At 35.4% G+C, this 16,876-nt stretch overlaps 1 protein-coding gene and 1 long non-coding RNA gene across 2 annotated transcripts in view; both read left to right on the plus strand.

The window, feature by feature from the left end:
- The first annotated feature begins 475 nt into the window (after positions 1-475).
- LOC148301437 (uncharacterized) lies at positions 476-11,263 on the plus strand. The gene is made up of 3 exons (XR_015838791.1): positions 476-1,053; positions 9,614-9,887; positions 10,770-11,263. It is a non-coding gene; the product is annotated as an uncharacterized LOC148301437 (long non-coding RNA).
- An 860-nt stretch (positions 11,264-12,123) lies between these two features.
- Hr3 (nuclear hormone receptor 3 ROR-beta) overlaps positions 12,124-16,876 on the plus strand; it is a 34,685-nt gene continuing 29,932 nt past the window's right edge. Inside the window, exon 1 of the mRNA XM_088273258.1 lies at positions 12,124-12,487. Coding sequence (XP_088129384.1) covers positions 12,271-12,487 — 217 coding nt within the window. The 5' untranslated portion in view covers positions 12,124-12,270. The remainder of the gene's footprint in view (positions 12,488-16,876) is intronic.

A 16,876-nucleotide genomic window follows, 5' to 3' on the forward strand; every position in this document is an offset into this window, starting at 1 on the left:
ATTTTTGGTTTTCGTGTATTTAACAAAAATAAAAAATTATATTTAACAGAAAATCTTTTATAAAACAAAAATTATTTGGGTACAGGTATATTCACGCAATGAATTAAAAACCAATAATTGGTATGAATCCACTAAAAAATCGACTCAAAAAAAATATGTTTGTTGAAAAATATTATAAAAAAAGTAAATTTTAATTTTATACCTTGTATTTTATGTATGATGTATTTAAAAAAATAATAATTAAAAATTTCGCAACATTTCAATATTTGCTGTCAATTTCAAAGTTCTGTTCTAAAATTCCTTTAAAATGTAACTGAAAATACAGTGTTACTGACGAGTCAATTAACGAAATTAAAATAACTAGAAAATCGTGACAAGTTCGCGTTACGTTTTGAACTACCCGTCACGCATACAGCGTCATCGCACCACGTGACCCGTGTATGTGTAGCCAGCCCGGCCGTGTGTGTGGAAACTTAGTTCGTTCAGTGGCCAGTATTCACTTCCTAGTAGCGTGCGCGTCGGACGGTCGCGTAACCAAAATTGAAAAAAACGCCCGCGGGCCAAAACAAAAATGGCGGCCGTTTCATTCAAAATAGTGATAACAGAGGGCGCCGCCGGAACGATTTGTTTGTTATGATTTTTTTAGTGTCATCGACCGCTCGAAAAGTTATTTATATAACGAGATGTGAAAGTACGAAACTGAGAAAATAATTACCGAGTGGCATTTGGAAAGATTTTTTTAACATAGTGATTAGTTTATAGTTTTTTTTTCTCGTAAATTGCCAGCCGTGGATGTGTTTCGTTTCATATAGTTCCGTCTCGTTCTCGATGTCATTCAACTTGTGACGTAATTCCCGATCGAGAATACGATGTGGATAGCTATTTTATAATATAAGCTATCGGTTCCGTGTCTTCGGCGATATTTTAGTGTTAAAATCGAGTTGCGCCGCGTATTTTGCAATAATCCGAGTGAAGTGCCGAAAACTGGGATGAATCAAAAGTGTCGGAAGCGTCAGGAAACGCGAAACTCGCGAGAACTCGAAGATCAGTGCGGTTCGATGTCAAAATTACGCAAAAATGCACAATGTTTAAAAATAATCGTGTGTCTGATTTGATTATGTGAATTTTAGGCCCCATGTGTCATTCTTTACATCGTAGAAACGGAGTTTCAAAAGTTTTGGTTGCAAATTATTGCGAAATGTTCGTAGCAAATCAATGTGCTTCAAACACAATAAATTATTTGTATATCCGTTTAATGTATTGCTGTAACGTCGGATGCGTATTGTCTGTCGGAATTTATAATAAACACAATAAAAATACGGCTTAATTTTGTCGTGAAATCGTTTTTCAAGATTCGTCGCGTTTTCATTCGGCTGTATATTTTTTTTCTATGCTTTTCCGAAATAGGGATGTGCCGCCCTGCTGTCGATTTTGAATAATTTTTCGTTGGACAAGTTCCTACGTATGTTACCGTTGCTAAGACAAAACAAATCTCGCTTTTACGCGAGGTGCTTAACCTTACGTCGGGGTCAACGTACGAGACACATAACGTGAATTTTCGTCGGAATCTCTCGATGATTTTGCACAAAATATGGCCGGCGTTGCCGGCAAAGTGGTGGACCCCCAGCACTGGCTCAAAATCGACAGAAAAAAACGAAAATCGATACTTTTTGTTACCCTTTTATACAGAGTAACAGCGTATGCGCCTGTTTTAAGTGGATTTCAATATATCACAAATTTCTTAGACGATTTTTCTTCTTTCTTTATTTCTTTAGCCAATTTGTACATAATAAATATAATACACAGTACACAACGCAGTCCTGGTTCCGACCCTAATGCATGGAAGTGAAACATGGAGTTGGCAAAAGAACGATGAAAGTAGACTGAATGCAGTCGAAATGCGATCTCTCAGAAGAATGTGCGACAAAACGATGTACGATAGATGTTCGAATAGTGAAATAAGGAAGGAATGCAAAGCTGAGACAAGCATTATCTATAAATTTAAGAAAGGTGTGTTGAGATGGTTTGGGCACGTGGAACGAATGAGCGAGGAAAGAACGGTAAAACAAATTTATGAGGCGAATGTAATTGGAAAACGGAGCAGAGGAAGACCGAGAAAAACTTGGCACGATCAAGTATGCAAAATATTTGAAAGTGGTCAGGTTAGGAGTCGAAACAATCGGCGTGTTATGTGTGAGGAGATGCATGAACGTGGAAGAGGCGAAGAATATTTACAAGGACAGAGTGGTGTGGCGCTCTATTATCTCTGCCTACCCCTGCGGGGAAGTGGCGTGATGGTTAGTAGCAGTAGTAAATATAATACATGTAATAATTCTTTTATAAAATAATAATATCTTATAAAGTGTGTTAATATAATAATTAACATATGTACATCAGCCTGGTGTATTGTAATTACTTACGAGAGTCTTCTCCATTCAAACCCTCATCAGCACCCGATGGTGCATAGGGTAGATTTGAAATACACGATCATGTCATCCATGACTGTATGACTCTTAAAAATTACTAATCACATAATATCATTGAAAAAAAAGTAACATTTTGAGTGTGTCCAAATACTTGTTCACTTCCAAGAATTTGAGTAGTGTGGCTGTCAATAATGGGTAGAATTGGTGAATGTTACATATGGCTCACTCCTTTCAAGAACGTCATAAATCAAAAATCGACAATTTTCATTTGTGCATGTTTTCGGAATGCCCAGAAAATGTACTATATCCCAGCAAAAAAGGCATATTTTAACTTAATATTTACCCGCTACAGGGCAGAAAGTGTTGTTTTTACATTTTGAAGAAAAGGTATTGCTTAATTATTTTTTTAAGTATACTTAATATTTTTCAAATGGAGAAAAAACTTCAGGTTTCACCTAAAAAGATCTGTTGCACAGTAAAAAGGTCAATAAGTGGCTTGATATTTATTTTTAATACATTGTATTATATTTTTAAACTCTAAAAACGTTCTCCTGAAAAATCAAGTTTTTTGATTTATGACGTTCTTGAATGTGTAAAGTGATTACTTAAACCAGCCTATGACGGTCGTCAGCCCCGTAAATGCCCAGACTTCCATATTCTTCTTCATCTTTGATGAGATGTCAAGAAATAATATGAAAAAAAAGTAAATTATGATGGCAGTTTATTGAAAAATTCAAATTTACAATAAACTGCCCTCATAATTTACAGTACGAAGTATACGTACGATGAAAAAGAGTATATAAACGATACCAATATCTTTTTAATAAAAATTTATAGTTTTATACTTAAATTTCTCGTTGGAACTGATTTTTATAGAATAAAATAGCAACTAAGTATGCAGTTTTTTCCATGTGAATTTTATTCGACCAGCAACCGGGTTTCGTCGTAACCGACATCGTCAGACCGGTGTGAGGCTAGACAGAATTGTTTTATGACAAAACCATTATTTTGTACAATATTTAGAATCTTTACAAATCATTGTCTTCTTTCTTAAAAAAATTAGGTTTCTATAAATGTCAGACCGTAACAATATTAATAATAATAAAAATAATCATACCCTTATCCGCACCCCAATGGTGCATAGGGCACTGCGTCATATAAACACAGTGTTATCTTGATCGTTTACACATGAAGGAAAGGTGATCAGCCCTCCGCTTCAGGTACCAGTCCAGGGTAATATTGAATAAATATGACAGTGAAAAAATCCCTTATATTTAATTTACCCCCCTTGGGAATCGAACCCGGGACCTCCAGAACGGTAGCCGAGCGTGCTGACCATTACACTACGGAGGCGGACAATATTAATTTAATATATATTTGACCTGATGATGGAATGATTATTCCGTAACCGGCAGGCACGATGTAGTGTTTTTTTTTTAAAGTGGTTTTACACAAAGTGAAGGATGAATGATAAGGAGAGTGTTATATTACCATACCACAAAGTTAACAATGCTTTTAATATGGAAAATCTACCAAATACAGTTTGGAGTTGTGTTCTTTACAATCTGGGGTGACGATTGCAAGTATATATCGCTCACTCCTTTCAAGAACGTCATAAATCAAAAATCGTCAATTTTCAGTTGTGCATGTTTTCAGAATGCCCAGAAAATGTACTATATCCCAGCAAAAGAGGCATATTTTTAACTTAATATTTACCCGCTACAGGGCAGAAAGCGTTATTTTAGCATTTTGAAGAAAAGGTATTGTATTATTATTTTTTTAAATTTACTAAATATTTTTCAAATGGAGAAAAAACCTTCAGGTTTACCTAAAAATATCTGTTGCAAATTAACAAGTTCAGTAAGTGGCTTGATATTTATTTTTAATACATTGTATTATACTTTTAAACTTTAAAAACCTTCTCCTGAAAAATCAAGTTTTTTGATTTATGACGTTCTTGAAAGGAGTGAGCGATATGTTCAGATAAGCCATTTGACACCTGCGCACGTGATGCGATCGACACGTGTGAGGTAATCGCGCAGTTGACTGAACCCTGGAGTGTCAGTCTGTTATCACGCGCGCATACCACTGGGCCAACACCCCCAAGTACAAAGAAAAACATATCACAAATAATATATAATAATGAAACCCTTATCCGCACCCCAATGGTGCATAGGGCACTGCGTCATATCAACGCAGTGTTATCTTGATCGTTTTACATATGAAGGAAAGGTGATCAGCCCTCCGCTTCAGGTACCAGTCCAGGGTAATATTGAATAAATATTACAGTGAAAAAAATCACTTATATTTATTTAACCCCCCTTGGGAATCGAACCCGGGACCTCCAGAACGGTAGCCGAGAGTGCTGACCATTACACTACGGAGGCGGACATATATATATTATATAATATATTTATTTGTTTCTGTATTGATTCGCTAGGGAATTATACAGCTTTAAATTAAAAAATAAATATTAAAATATAGTTACATTTACAATAACAAAGCCAATAGGCCTTTGTCAGGATGTTGGATTATTGGCTAATAAATTAAAATGAAAAATCACAAGACTATCGGTAGCATTCTTATTGAAATCTGTAGGGAACTAAGGGAGATATGAAGGTTTAAACTTTACATATTATAATAAAACGAAAAACGCGCGTTCGCATACGTCATCAAATTTCCGTCATCGAACGTTTTATGACGTCATATGGTTTATTGTCTATGGTTTATAGAGCTGTAATAGTAGTAGTGTGGATTTTTTGTTTACCACACTAACATTTTTTGTTATACAAATATGAGGGATGGGAGGGTGGACCATAGACATCAACAAATAGAGCCGCCAATAATTTGGCAATGTTACCAATATTAAAATAAGTCCATCGTTTCTGTGACGTCGTTCATTACCAACTTACGAAATCAACGTATTTACGAAGGCAAATTTCGCAAAAGAAAATGATCAACGAACATATTAATTATGTCGGCTTATATAAACACAAAAAGAGTCTTACGCAATCCTTTATAGGTTTAGTTTGTCACATTAGATGTTCCTCCCGAGACGAGATGCGATGTTCGAATGGTGATATAAGGAAAGAATGCAAGGCTGAGATAAGCACTATCTATCAAATTAAGGAAGGTGTGTTGAGATGGTTTGGGCATGTGAATCTGAATCATGAGGAATATGTCTGGTAATAGAAACAGAAGAAGACCCAAGAGAACTTGGCATGATCAAGTATTACGATTACTCGGGTGTGGTCACGTCAGGAGTCGTAATAATCGTCCGGTATGTATGAGGAGATGCACGAATGCGGAAGGGGCGAAGATTGTTCGCAAGTACAGATCGGCGTGGCGTTCTATTCTCTCTGCCTGCCCCTGCGGAGAGGGGCGTGGCGGTTAATTGGTTGGTTATACTCTCCAGTGTAAAATGGCACGAAGGCTGTGCCGCGGTCACGCGATCCGAGCCACACGCGGAAGTCGGACGTTCAACATCGTAATGCTATATAATATAACATGGCTTCATTATTCTAGCACAAAGTAACTATAGTCGTGCCAGTCAAGGATAGCCCTGACTCAAAACGACTTTAAAAAAAAAATGATTCCATATTATTTTTTGACATCTCATCAAAGATGAAGAAGAATATGAAAGTCTGGGCATTTACGGGGCTGACGACCGTCATAGGCTGGTTTGAGTGATCACTTAACACACGTGTAACATTCACCAATTTTACCCATTATTGACAACCACACTACTCAAATTCTTGGAAGCTCTATATGTATGAACCAATTCAGAAACATTGTTATTGCATCACTAGAACTTCACTAGAGACATCTATTGGTGAGATGAAAAAAAGCTTTTTATTGAGCAGAAACTGTTATATTAGTATGTGAGGTCCGAATCCTGGATTATAATCACACACATGAGAAACGCCAGAAAATACCATTTTCATTTTTATTATTTAAGCTTATAATTTGACCAGATAATTTATTCACAACATTTTTAATGTGTGTCCAAATGATTGGAGATTATCCAGATTTTGTGAACAAGTATTTGGACACACTCTAAATGTTGTAATTTTTATTCCAGCTTGACTTAGTGATGGGTGCAATACTTGGTGACCCATATCGTAGTCGTACAGGAGAAAGTGACCTAACAAAACGTAAAATGTTCAGGAGGGCCATTTAAGTCACTTTTGCTTGGCAACAAAATAAACATCAATGCAGTTAGTCATTTTTAACAAGTCAATATATTATGCTTCCATGTTAAAAATCCTTTGGGATGTTTTTCAGTGCAATATTTAGCTAGTAATTGACGATTTTTGATATATGACGTTGTTGAAAGGAGTGAGCGATATATGATAAAATGTGACGCGTTTCGTCTTATAAATATATCATCAAGCTTTCTTTTGATGTAACAATTTTACAAGAATTAGAGTTCCTGATAGGATTCAGATTACTAGAATTAGATTAAGCTTAAATAATAAAAATGAAAATGGTATTTTCTGGCGTTTCTCATGTGTGTGATTATAATCCAGGATTCGGACCTCACATACTAATAAAAGAGTTTCTGATCAATAAAAAAGCTTCTTTTTATCTCACCAATAGATGTCTCTAGTGAAGTTCTAGTGATTCAAGAACAAGGTTTCTAAATTGGTTCATATATATATAGAACTTCCAAGAATTTGAGTAGTGTGGTTGTCAATAATGGGTAGAATTGGTGAATGTTACACGTGTGTAAAGTGATCACTTAAACCAGTCTATGACGGTCGTCAGCCCCGCAAATGCCTAAACTTCCATATTCTTCTTCATCATTGATGAGATGTCAAAAAATAACTAGAATTAGAATTCCTCAATACTTAAAATCATTTATAACGGAAATGTATCCTTTTGGTGTGGACCTCCACAGTTTACATACTTCACGAGTGACTCGGTCCGAGTAGCTCGCAAGCTGGCAGCACTGTAGACCGAGTGCGGCCACGTGGGGCACACAGCTGATCGGGTGAATGACCCCGTTCGACCTATACGAGAAGCGAACCCACTTTCTTAGGGGGCGATGCCTTAATATCGACACTTCGACTCGAATGGTCCTAACACCGAACGCGCTAAGGAGAATTTACCCTTTTTTATGTATTAAATGTTAAATTAAACACTGATTTTATGAGCAAACGTATAAACTCACGCCTCTAGCGAGATAGCGATTGTTTTTGCCTAGAATTTTCACTCATGAATTACATGAAATTATAGTAACTTTAAACATAAAGAGTAAATCCACTCACAAGTAGGCATAGGCTATGAAACTAATAAAGTTGAAGCCTGAGTAAAAACTAAATAACTAACTAACCATCACGCCGCTTCCCCGCAGGGGTAGGCAGAGAGAATAGAACGCCACACCACTCTGTCTTTGCAAACATTCTTCGCCTCCTCCACGTTCATGCATCTCCTCATACATACCCGCCGATTGTTACGACTCCTAACCTGAAGCCTGAGTAGGGACATGATAAACGGTGTTGCATAAGCCGTAGCTAGATTTCAGAATCACTTGGACGTTAGGTAATTCGAAAAAAAATCACTGATTTTATGAGTCTACTAAGTTGTATTTTATTGTTGAAAAAAATAAAAAATAAAACCCTTATCCGCACCTCAATGGTGCATAGGGCACTGCGTCATATAAACGCAGTGTTATCTTGATCGTTTACACATGAAGGAAAGGTGATCAGCCCTCCGCTTCAGGTACCAGTCCAGGGTAATATTGAATAAATATGACAGTGAAAAAATCACTAATATTTATTTTACCCCCCTTGGGAATCGAACCCGGGACCTCCAGAACGGTAGCCGAGCATGCTGACCATTACACTACGGAGGCGGACAAAAACACACAAAAATCATTTTTGTGACTATTGTTTCGCATACACTTTTCACACACACTCCCATTTTTTAAATTTTTTTTTTTATCTAGTGATGTTATTTTTATCATTATTATTATAAAATAAATGTGGAATTGTGTAATTGGCTTTATTTTTTTATGAATGTAACTATTTTATATTATATACTTTTACGAAATGTAAAATGTATTTTATATTATGTATATAATTTTACTAAATTCCCAAATAAATAAAATAAAATAGTCAAACGAATGTTTCAAACGACATTTGTTTGAAAATGCTATAGCTAGGCGAAACAATTGTCACAAAATTTATTTTATGTGTTTTTTTTTAAACTATAGTACAACTTAATAATAATAATTAATAATTAAACCCTTATTCGCACCCCAATGGTGCATAGGGCACTGCGTCATATAAACGCAGTGTTATCTTGATCGTTTACACATGAAGGAAAGGTGATCAGCTCTCCGCTTCAGGTACCAGTCCAGGGTAATATTGAATAAATATTACAGTGAAAAAATCACTTATATTTATTTGACCCCCCCCCCTGGGAATCGAACCCGGGACCTCCAGAACAGTAGCCGAGCGTGCTGACCATTACACTACGGAGGCGGACACTACTTTTACTAAATGTAAAATGTATTTTATATTATGTATATAATTTTACTAAATTCCTAAATAAATCAAATAAAATAGTCAAACGAATGTTTCAAACGACATTTGTTTGAAAATGCTATAGCTAGGCGAAACAATTGTCACAAAATTTATTTTTATGTGTTTTTTTTAAAACTATAGTACAACTTAGTAGACTCAAAAAATTAGTATTTGATTTAACATTTCATACATAAATTAAAATGGAGTTCTACAAATTAAACGCCAAATCTAAATGTTTACTTTCTATTTTTTTTATTTTTTTTTACCAGACTGAGCCACAGAAATGCGTGGCTGGGTTCCTTCTAGCTATGAATAAAAATTGGTTAAAAAAATCGTTTTTATTAATTAAATCAAGTTAGGGAGTTAAAGAGATAAGAATATGTACGAATTAAGAGGCGGACGAATATCGAAATTTGCCGTATTTATACTTACCAAAATATCCGTCATATTAAGTTGTTTTATTTATTTTCTATATAAAATCTTCTCACCGGTAAGGTCTATTTTCGTCCGGACGAAATTCGCTTTGAACTATCGCCGTGCTAAAAATATCGCTTCATTTATCCACGCGAGAATGACCCTTGACGTTATGACACATGGGGCGAAAATTCACAAATAAATAACCCGGAATTCATCGAAAAAATAACGAATCTTTTGCAGGTTGGAGACAACAGTGAACTAAGTGCCTTTTTAGACAAAGAGAGTGTTTTTATCACAGAAAAAAAAAACTGCTAGAAGCCACGGCGACCTTCCCAGGACGTTCTTTTCTAATTTTTCAAATTTTTTTTAGCATAAAAAATACACAAATATCATTTGTTATTTTAAATCATGTTGAATTATGCTCTTTTTTATACGAAATAAGTTAATTTTTTTATTATAAATAAATTAACATGGGAAGTTGCAAAGTGATGTGTTTTAAAAACAACTCGAGACTGTAATTATTTCGATTTCAAAATTTTACACTAATTTTTTAAAAATTTTCCGTATATTTTTTTTCAATCAGAAAAATCGCTGAATCTATGTAGAACAAAACGTTCTTTATTTTTGTATTATACTTTTTGAAATAATTTATTAATGTAACATATTTTAAATTTTTTTTAAAGTGTCTTTTTTCTATCATTAGAAAAATCGCTAAATATATAAAATAAAGCGTCGTTAATTTTTATATTATTAAAAAAAAATCATTATTGATATATTTTGCATTAGTTTTTTATTTTAAAATAATATCACGAAGAAAATGATAAAATAAATATTTTTAATATTTTTTTCATAAATACTTATTTATTTATTTTGTTGTTATTTTTTACACTAGTCCAACTCCATAGTGCAGTGGTTAGCGCGTTTAGCTGCCGTGCTGGAGGTCCCGGGTTCGATTCCCAGGGAAGGGGGGTAAAAAACACATAAAATGAAATAAATAAAAGTGATTTTCACCCTCATATTTATTTAATATCACCCTGTACTGCAGGACTGATTGACTGCCTTCACCCAATTAACGATCAAGATCACTGCGTCGATACGATGCAGTGCCCTATGCACCACTAGGTGTGGATCAGGGTTAGAAGAAGAAGAAGAATTTTTATTATTATTTTATTAATGGCTGTTGTTGGATTTTTAATGTATCATTCTATATTGTGTAATCACAGAATATAAAAAAAAACATTTTTTTTTGGTGGATAATATTAAAAATAAAGAATGTTTCGATAAGTTCTATCGCTTTGCGGCTTTCTATATAATAATTACTTTATTATTTTTTTTTATTAAAAATATTGAATCTCGTATATCGTAAAATACTGTGTTTTTTCGGTGTTTATTTTAGTTTTCATTTAACGTTTTAAAAATAACCAAAATGTGATCTTTTAAAAAAAAAGTGTCAGTGTGTGTTTTTTTTTGGATTTTCGAGACTCAAAAAGTCGTTGAACCGCAACCGAGTGCGCGTCCCAGCATTTTGGCAACTACTAATGTTGAAATAAACCGATCGACGCATTGAAGAAAATATTCGAGAATAATTATTGTGATACGTTTGTGTTCTGGTTAAAAAAAAAGCACAAATTTTTTGATTGATTATTTAAAAATCTCAAGATATTTTATTTAAAACGTATATTTAAAGTGCCATAGTATATATTGAATGTTAAAAAGTATAAAATATATATGATCCATGAGGAGAATATGCCTTAGCAACAACTAAAAGGATATTTAACTTTTGTTAAAAAAATTTGTTTTTTGGACTTATACCCGTTTTCATGGCAACAATACGAACGATCGAACCGCCCCTTGTCCGAAACTTCTCAACATTTTAAAACCCCGACACAATTTATGAAAAATAAGTAAAAAAATAATATGGTATAAGTATGAATTAAGGCATAATAAAAGCATAATATAAAAAATAGCATAAAAGGAAGATGGTTTTAATAGATTTTTTATTTATACTAAAAAAAAAGTGTTTAATATATATATATATACATCTGTGATCAACTTCGAAACGGCATAATTTTTATATATACGCGGATTAAACCGCTTTAAACAAAGTATTGCATTATTCGATTCGTTTTATCGCGTTATAACAATACCACGCGACTTCTGTAAATTACTACCAATTAAAAAACTGTGCGAATACCACGCTTTTGCCGTCGAAACAGTTCTAAAACCGATCGAATCGTGCGTCTTAAAGCAGTGAAGGTAAAAAGTACAGTGAACGAAGAGTGGGTGAGTTTGAAAGTGACAAATAGTCACCCAGATGGTGTTCTTTGAAGTGGTGTGGCGAAAAATTAAAATAAATTACTGAAAAAGTGTTGAAAAGAGTGTATTTCGTGGTTAGACCAGAATTTAATTAGTATTTTAAAGTGGTGACTGCGAAATCGCTGTTTTTAAAAGTGGTGGCAGATAGATTCCCTGCCTTTTAAAGTGAAAGCAGATAGAATCGCTGTCTTTGGAAGTGGTTAAAGATAGAATCACTGTCTTCGAAAGTAGAGGCAGTTGAAATCGCTGTCTTTGGAAGTAGAGGGAATCGCTGTCTTTGGAAGTGGTGGCAACTAGATTTGCTGCCTTTAAAGTGGTGACAGTTTGAATCATTGGCTTTGGAAGTGGTGACAGCTAAATTCGTTGCCTTTGGAAGTGGTGACAGCTAGATTCGTTGCATTTGGAAGTGGTGACAGCTAGATTAGCTGCCTTTGAAAGTGGTGTCGGCTAACATCGCTCTAACATAGAGTAGCCAAGGCTAGGACGAGGTCCGCACCGTCTCACCCCCCCACCATCGGCAATTGGCGCCATGCCGTCGACAGGGCGCTGGACGCGCGCCCCGGCCTGACGGGGGCCCCAGCATGGACCCCGGCCAGTACCACGAGCTGTTCGGCTCGCAGTGGCCGCCCGACTGCCTGCAGGGCCAGGCGGGCCCCCAGGGCGCCCCCCAGGGCCTCCCCCAGGGGAGCGGCCAGGGGGCGGCCGACAGCACCACCCCGCCGCCCAGCGAGGCCTCGTACGACTCGCCCACCCCCACCGGCTTGTTCGTGGATAAGAAGGGTCTCAATTCTATAAGAGGTAATGTAACGATATAGGTGTTAAACGGGGTTGTGTAATGTCACCGTGGCTGTTTAATCTATACGTGGATAATTTACTCGAAAGATCTGAAAAAATGATGTACACTGTAAATGTACACTGAACATAATTACATGATTTCTTCGAAGTAACGTGGTACAATATATCGTGGGTATACTGGCAAAAAACGTCAACTCGAAAATATGCAATTCCGACTCAATGATGCATGTTACAAAGTTTTCAACGTTCTATAAACTGGCAAAATACTCTAAGTATTTTGAAATTTCATATAAATGTGGTTTTAAAAGTAAATTCAAATATAAGTATAATAACGGGTATTTTATTCAGGTTAAAAGCTTTAAATAACATGGATATATAAGGAGCCATAACGAGTGATCATAACGCGTAAACGTTGAATATTGATTTGGCTCTCTAAAGTGTTAAACAGGGTTGAGTAATGTCACCGTGGCTGTTTGATCTATACACCCATGATTGCATGAAAGAACTAAAAAAAGATGTTTCAATATTTAGAGCGCTGTTTTGATATGACTAACAATCTTCTTCTTCCTGGCTACATCCCAACTTCTAGGGGTCAGCTCTCCTCGTCCTTAAGTTGTAGGTCCTTCTATCATATACAATGTCACCTAGGCCATGCCTTCGAATCGTGTTTCTTTCTGCAGCATCCATGAATTTTTTGGTCTTCCTCTGATGTCATTCGAGAAAGATCCATGGTAATTAGTATACTCGTATGTACATAAAAAAATCGCTATTTCTCAGCAGTAATTTTTTTTATTACTCAGGAATTTTGTTGAACGTAACGAATTTGGCTGCGTTCATATTACTTTCAACCACGTGGGGTTAACGATTATAAGCTTAGTTCGGTATAGTTTTAAAACATAAAGACAGAAAGGGTCTTTTTGTTTTTTATTTTTAATTTTTATGTGGAACATATGGATGACGACCTATATTAAATGTACGCAAGATTCTTCCCAGACTTCCATATCTTCTTCATCTATGTTGAGACATCGAACTATCGTGATATAAATTACTTCTTAGTGTGGATCAACCCAGAATTTGGACACACTAAAATTTTGTTAGAATGAGTTATTTTTATATATTATTTTTTGACATTTCATCAAAGATGAAGAAGAATATGGAAGTCTGGGCATTTACGGGGCTGACGACCGTCACAGGCTAGTTTAAGTGATCACTTTACACACGTGTAACATTCACCAATTCTACCCATTATTGACAACCACATTACTCAAATTCTTAGAAGTTCTGTATGTATATATTATGAACAATTTCAGAAACATTGTTATTGCATCACTAGAACTTCACTAGAGACATCTATTGGTGAGATAATAAGAAGCTTTTTATTGAGCAGAAACTCTTTTATTAGTATGTGAGGTCCGAATCCTGGATTATAATCACACACATGAGAAACGCCAGAAAATATAATTTTCATTTTTATTATTTAAGCTTATAATTTGACCAGATAATTTACTTACAACATTTTGAGTGTGTCCAAATACTTGTTTTTGTGAACAAGTATTTGGACACACTCAACATGTTGTTATTTTTACATGTTTTGTCATTTTTTTGGCATTTTTGATGAGTTCTTCTCTGCTCGTAAGTCGAAAACTTGCAGTCTAAACACACAACGGCATAATAACCCAGAAAATGCCTATTAAAAACGTTATCGTAGACGAGAGAGGTGTCTACGCGCTTTATTTTTAGCCAGAGTTACAGAGCGAGGACGTCATCGGCGTGTCGTCGGCCGTGACGTCACGCATCGCGAGGCGTTCGTGACGTCAGAGGGCAGTAACCTGCGGGTCCGTTGTACGCTGCCGTATATAATATCGGCGCCTTCCTTACTGGACTAGCATGGTTATCGAATACCTCCTGCGCCATTCTGTACTCCTGGTAGCTTGAAACCGATTCACCTTACAACCATTCATCAAACTAAGTTGATTTGGATCTTGTAGCTAATTAACCATCATGCTGCTTCTACGCAGGGGTAGGCAGAGAGAATAGAACGCCACACTGCACGCGTCGCGAGGCGTTAGTGACGTCAGAGGGCAGTAACCTGCCGGTCCGTTGTATATACGCTGATGTATATAATATCGGCGCCTTCCTTACTGGACTAGCATGGTTATCGAATACCTCCTGCATCCTTCTGTACTCCTGGTAGCTTCATGGAGTTAGTATGAAAGTGATGAGTAGAATATCAGAACGTATGTCGCTCACTCCTTTCAAGAACGTCATAAATCAAAAATTGTCAATTTTCAGTTGTGCATGTTTTCGGAATGCCCAGAAAATGTACTATATCCCAGCAAAAAAACATATTTTTAACTTAATATTTACCCGCTACAGGGCAGAAAGTGTTGTTTTTGCATTTTGAGGAAAAGGTATTGTTTAATTATTTTTTTAAATAAACTTAATATTTTTCAAATGGAGAAAAAACCTTCAGGTTTTACTTAAAAAGATCTGTTGCACGGTAAAAAGTTCAGTTAGTGGCTTGATATTTATTTTAATACATTGTTTTATATTTTTAAACTTTAAAAACGTTCTCCTGAAAAATCAAGTTTTATTTATTTATGACGTTCTTGAAAGGAGTGATGAGGCATGTGTTTTATTGAATTGTACTGGAAGGTCGTATGTATCCCTTCGTAGTACTATACTATAGTAAAAATAATAATTAACTAACTAACTAGCATATGTACCAAATACCTCCTGCGCCGTTCTGTACTCCTGGTAGCTTCATGCCATCAGTACCTTACATCCATTCATCAAACTAGGTTGTTCTGGATATTGTAGCTAACTAGTCATCATGCCACCTTCCGCAGGGGTAGGCAGAGAGAATAGAACGCCGCACCGCTCTGTCTTTGCAAACATTTCTCGCCTCTTCCACGTTCGTGCGCCTCCTCGTACATACCCGCCGATTATTCCGACTGGTCGCGCCCGAGTATTTTAAATACTTGATCATGTCAAGTTTTCATCGGTCTTCCTCCGCTCCTATTTTGAACTACACACATTCGCATCGTGAATTTGTTTTACCGTTCTTTCCTCGCTCATTCGTTCCACATGTCCAAACCATCTCAAGACACTATTTTTTTTCGATAATGCTTATCTGAGCAATGCATTATTTAATTATTTCACCGTTCAAACATCTAATATGCATCGTTTTGCCGTATATTCGTCAATATAGGGATGGTGCCAGGACTCCATTATAAACAGTCCAACCAAGGGCACATTATGTGTAAAGCACAGTATTGAACATGGGTCATTTTCGATCAAGATAACACTGCGTCGATGCTGTGCAATGCCCTATGCACCACTGGGCGTTATATATTCATGTAAATACTCTTATGTATCAAGTAAAGCCTCCATACCAATGTATATTTTTGGAAAAATGATTTGAAACACGCGTTCATTTATTGACCCAGCTGGAAATCGAGTCCATAACTTCAGAAAAGTGTTTTTATCACTATGTATATATGGTACGTTTATATCTCAGTAGACTCGCATATATATATATATATATATATATATATGTATATATGTATATATATATATATATATATATATATATATATATATATATATATATATATATATATATATATATATATATACACACATATATATTTACATGGTATGGACATGTGGAGCGATTGGATAACGAGAGAATGACTAAGAAAATATATGTGGCGAATGTGAGAGGGAAAACAGAACGTGGACGACCGAAAAAGACTTGGCACGATCAGATCAATCAGAACCTAAAATCTGGCGGTGTCAAAAGTCTGCGTAGTCGGAGGGCATGTATGACTAGATGTATGGATGTGAAGGAGGCGAGGAGTGTATGTCAGGACAGAAGAGTGTGGCGTTATATGTATATATATATTTATATTTATATATATATATATATATATATATATATATATATATATATATATATATATATATATATACATATATATATATATATATATATATATATATATATATATATATATATATATATATATATATATATATAATAAACAAATATATGAAAACCTTAAAAACGGTCATTTTTATATTTAAAACAGGTGTAAAACATGTTGTCTATAATAAACACATATTTTATTATTTTTATTTTTAGTTGTTTGGGAATTTAAAAGCTTGTACATAAAAAAATACATATTTAATAACTAATAATTAATAATTCCCCATACATATCGCTCACTTCTTTCGACAGCGTCAAATATCAAAAATCGTAAATTTTCAGCTGTGCATGTTTTCGGAATGGCCAGAAAATGTACTATATCCCAGCAAAAGCGGCATATTTTTCGCGGCAGTGATGTTTTCGCCTCCGTAGAAGTCGATCAGGAGACGTCGAATCTCTCG

This window comes from Brachycentrus maculatus, unplaced genomic scaffold (assembly GCF_059751285.1).
Source record: "Brachycentrus maculatus isolate JH-2025_06_01 unplaced genomic scaffold, ASM5975128v1 h1tg000563l, whole genome shotgun sequence".
Lineage (NCBI taxonomy): Eukaryota > Metazoa > Arthropoda > Insecta > Trichoptera > Brachycentridae > Brachycentrus > Brachycentrus maculatus.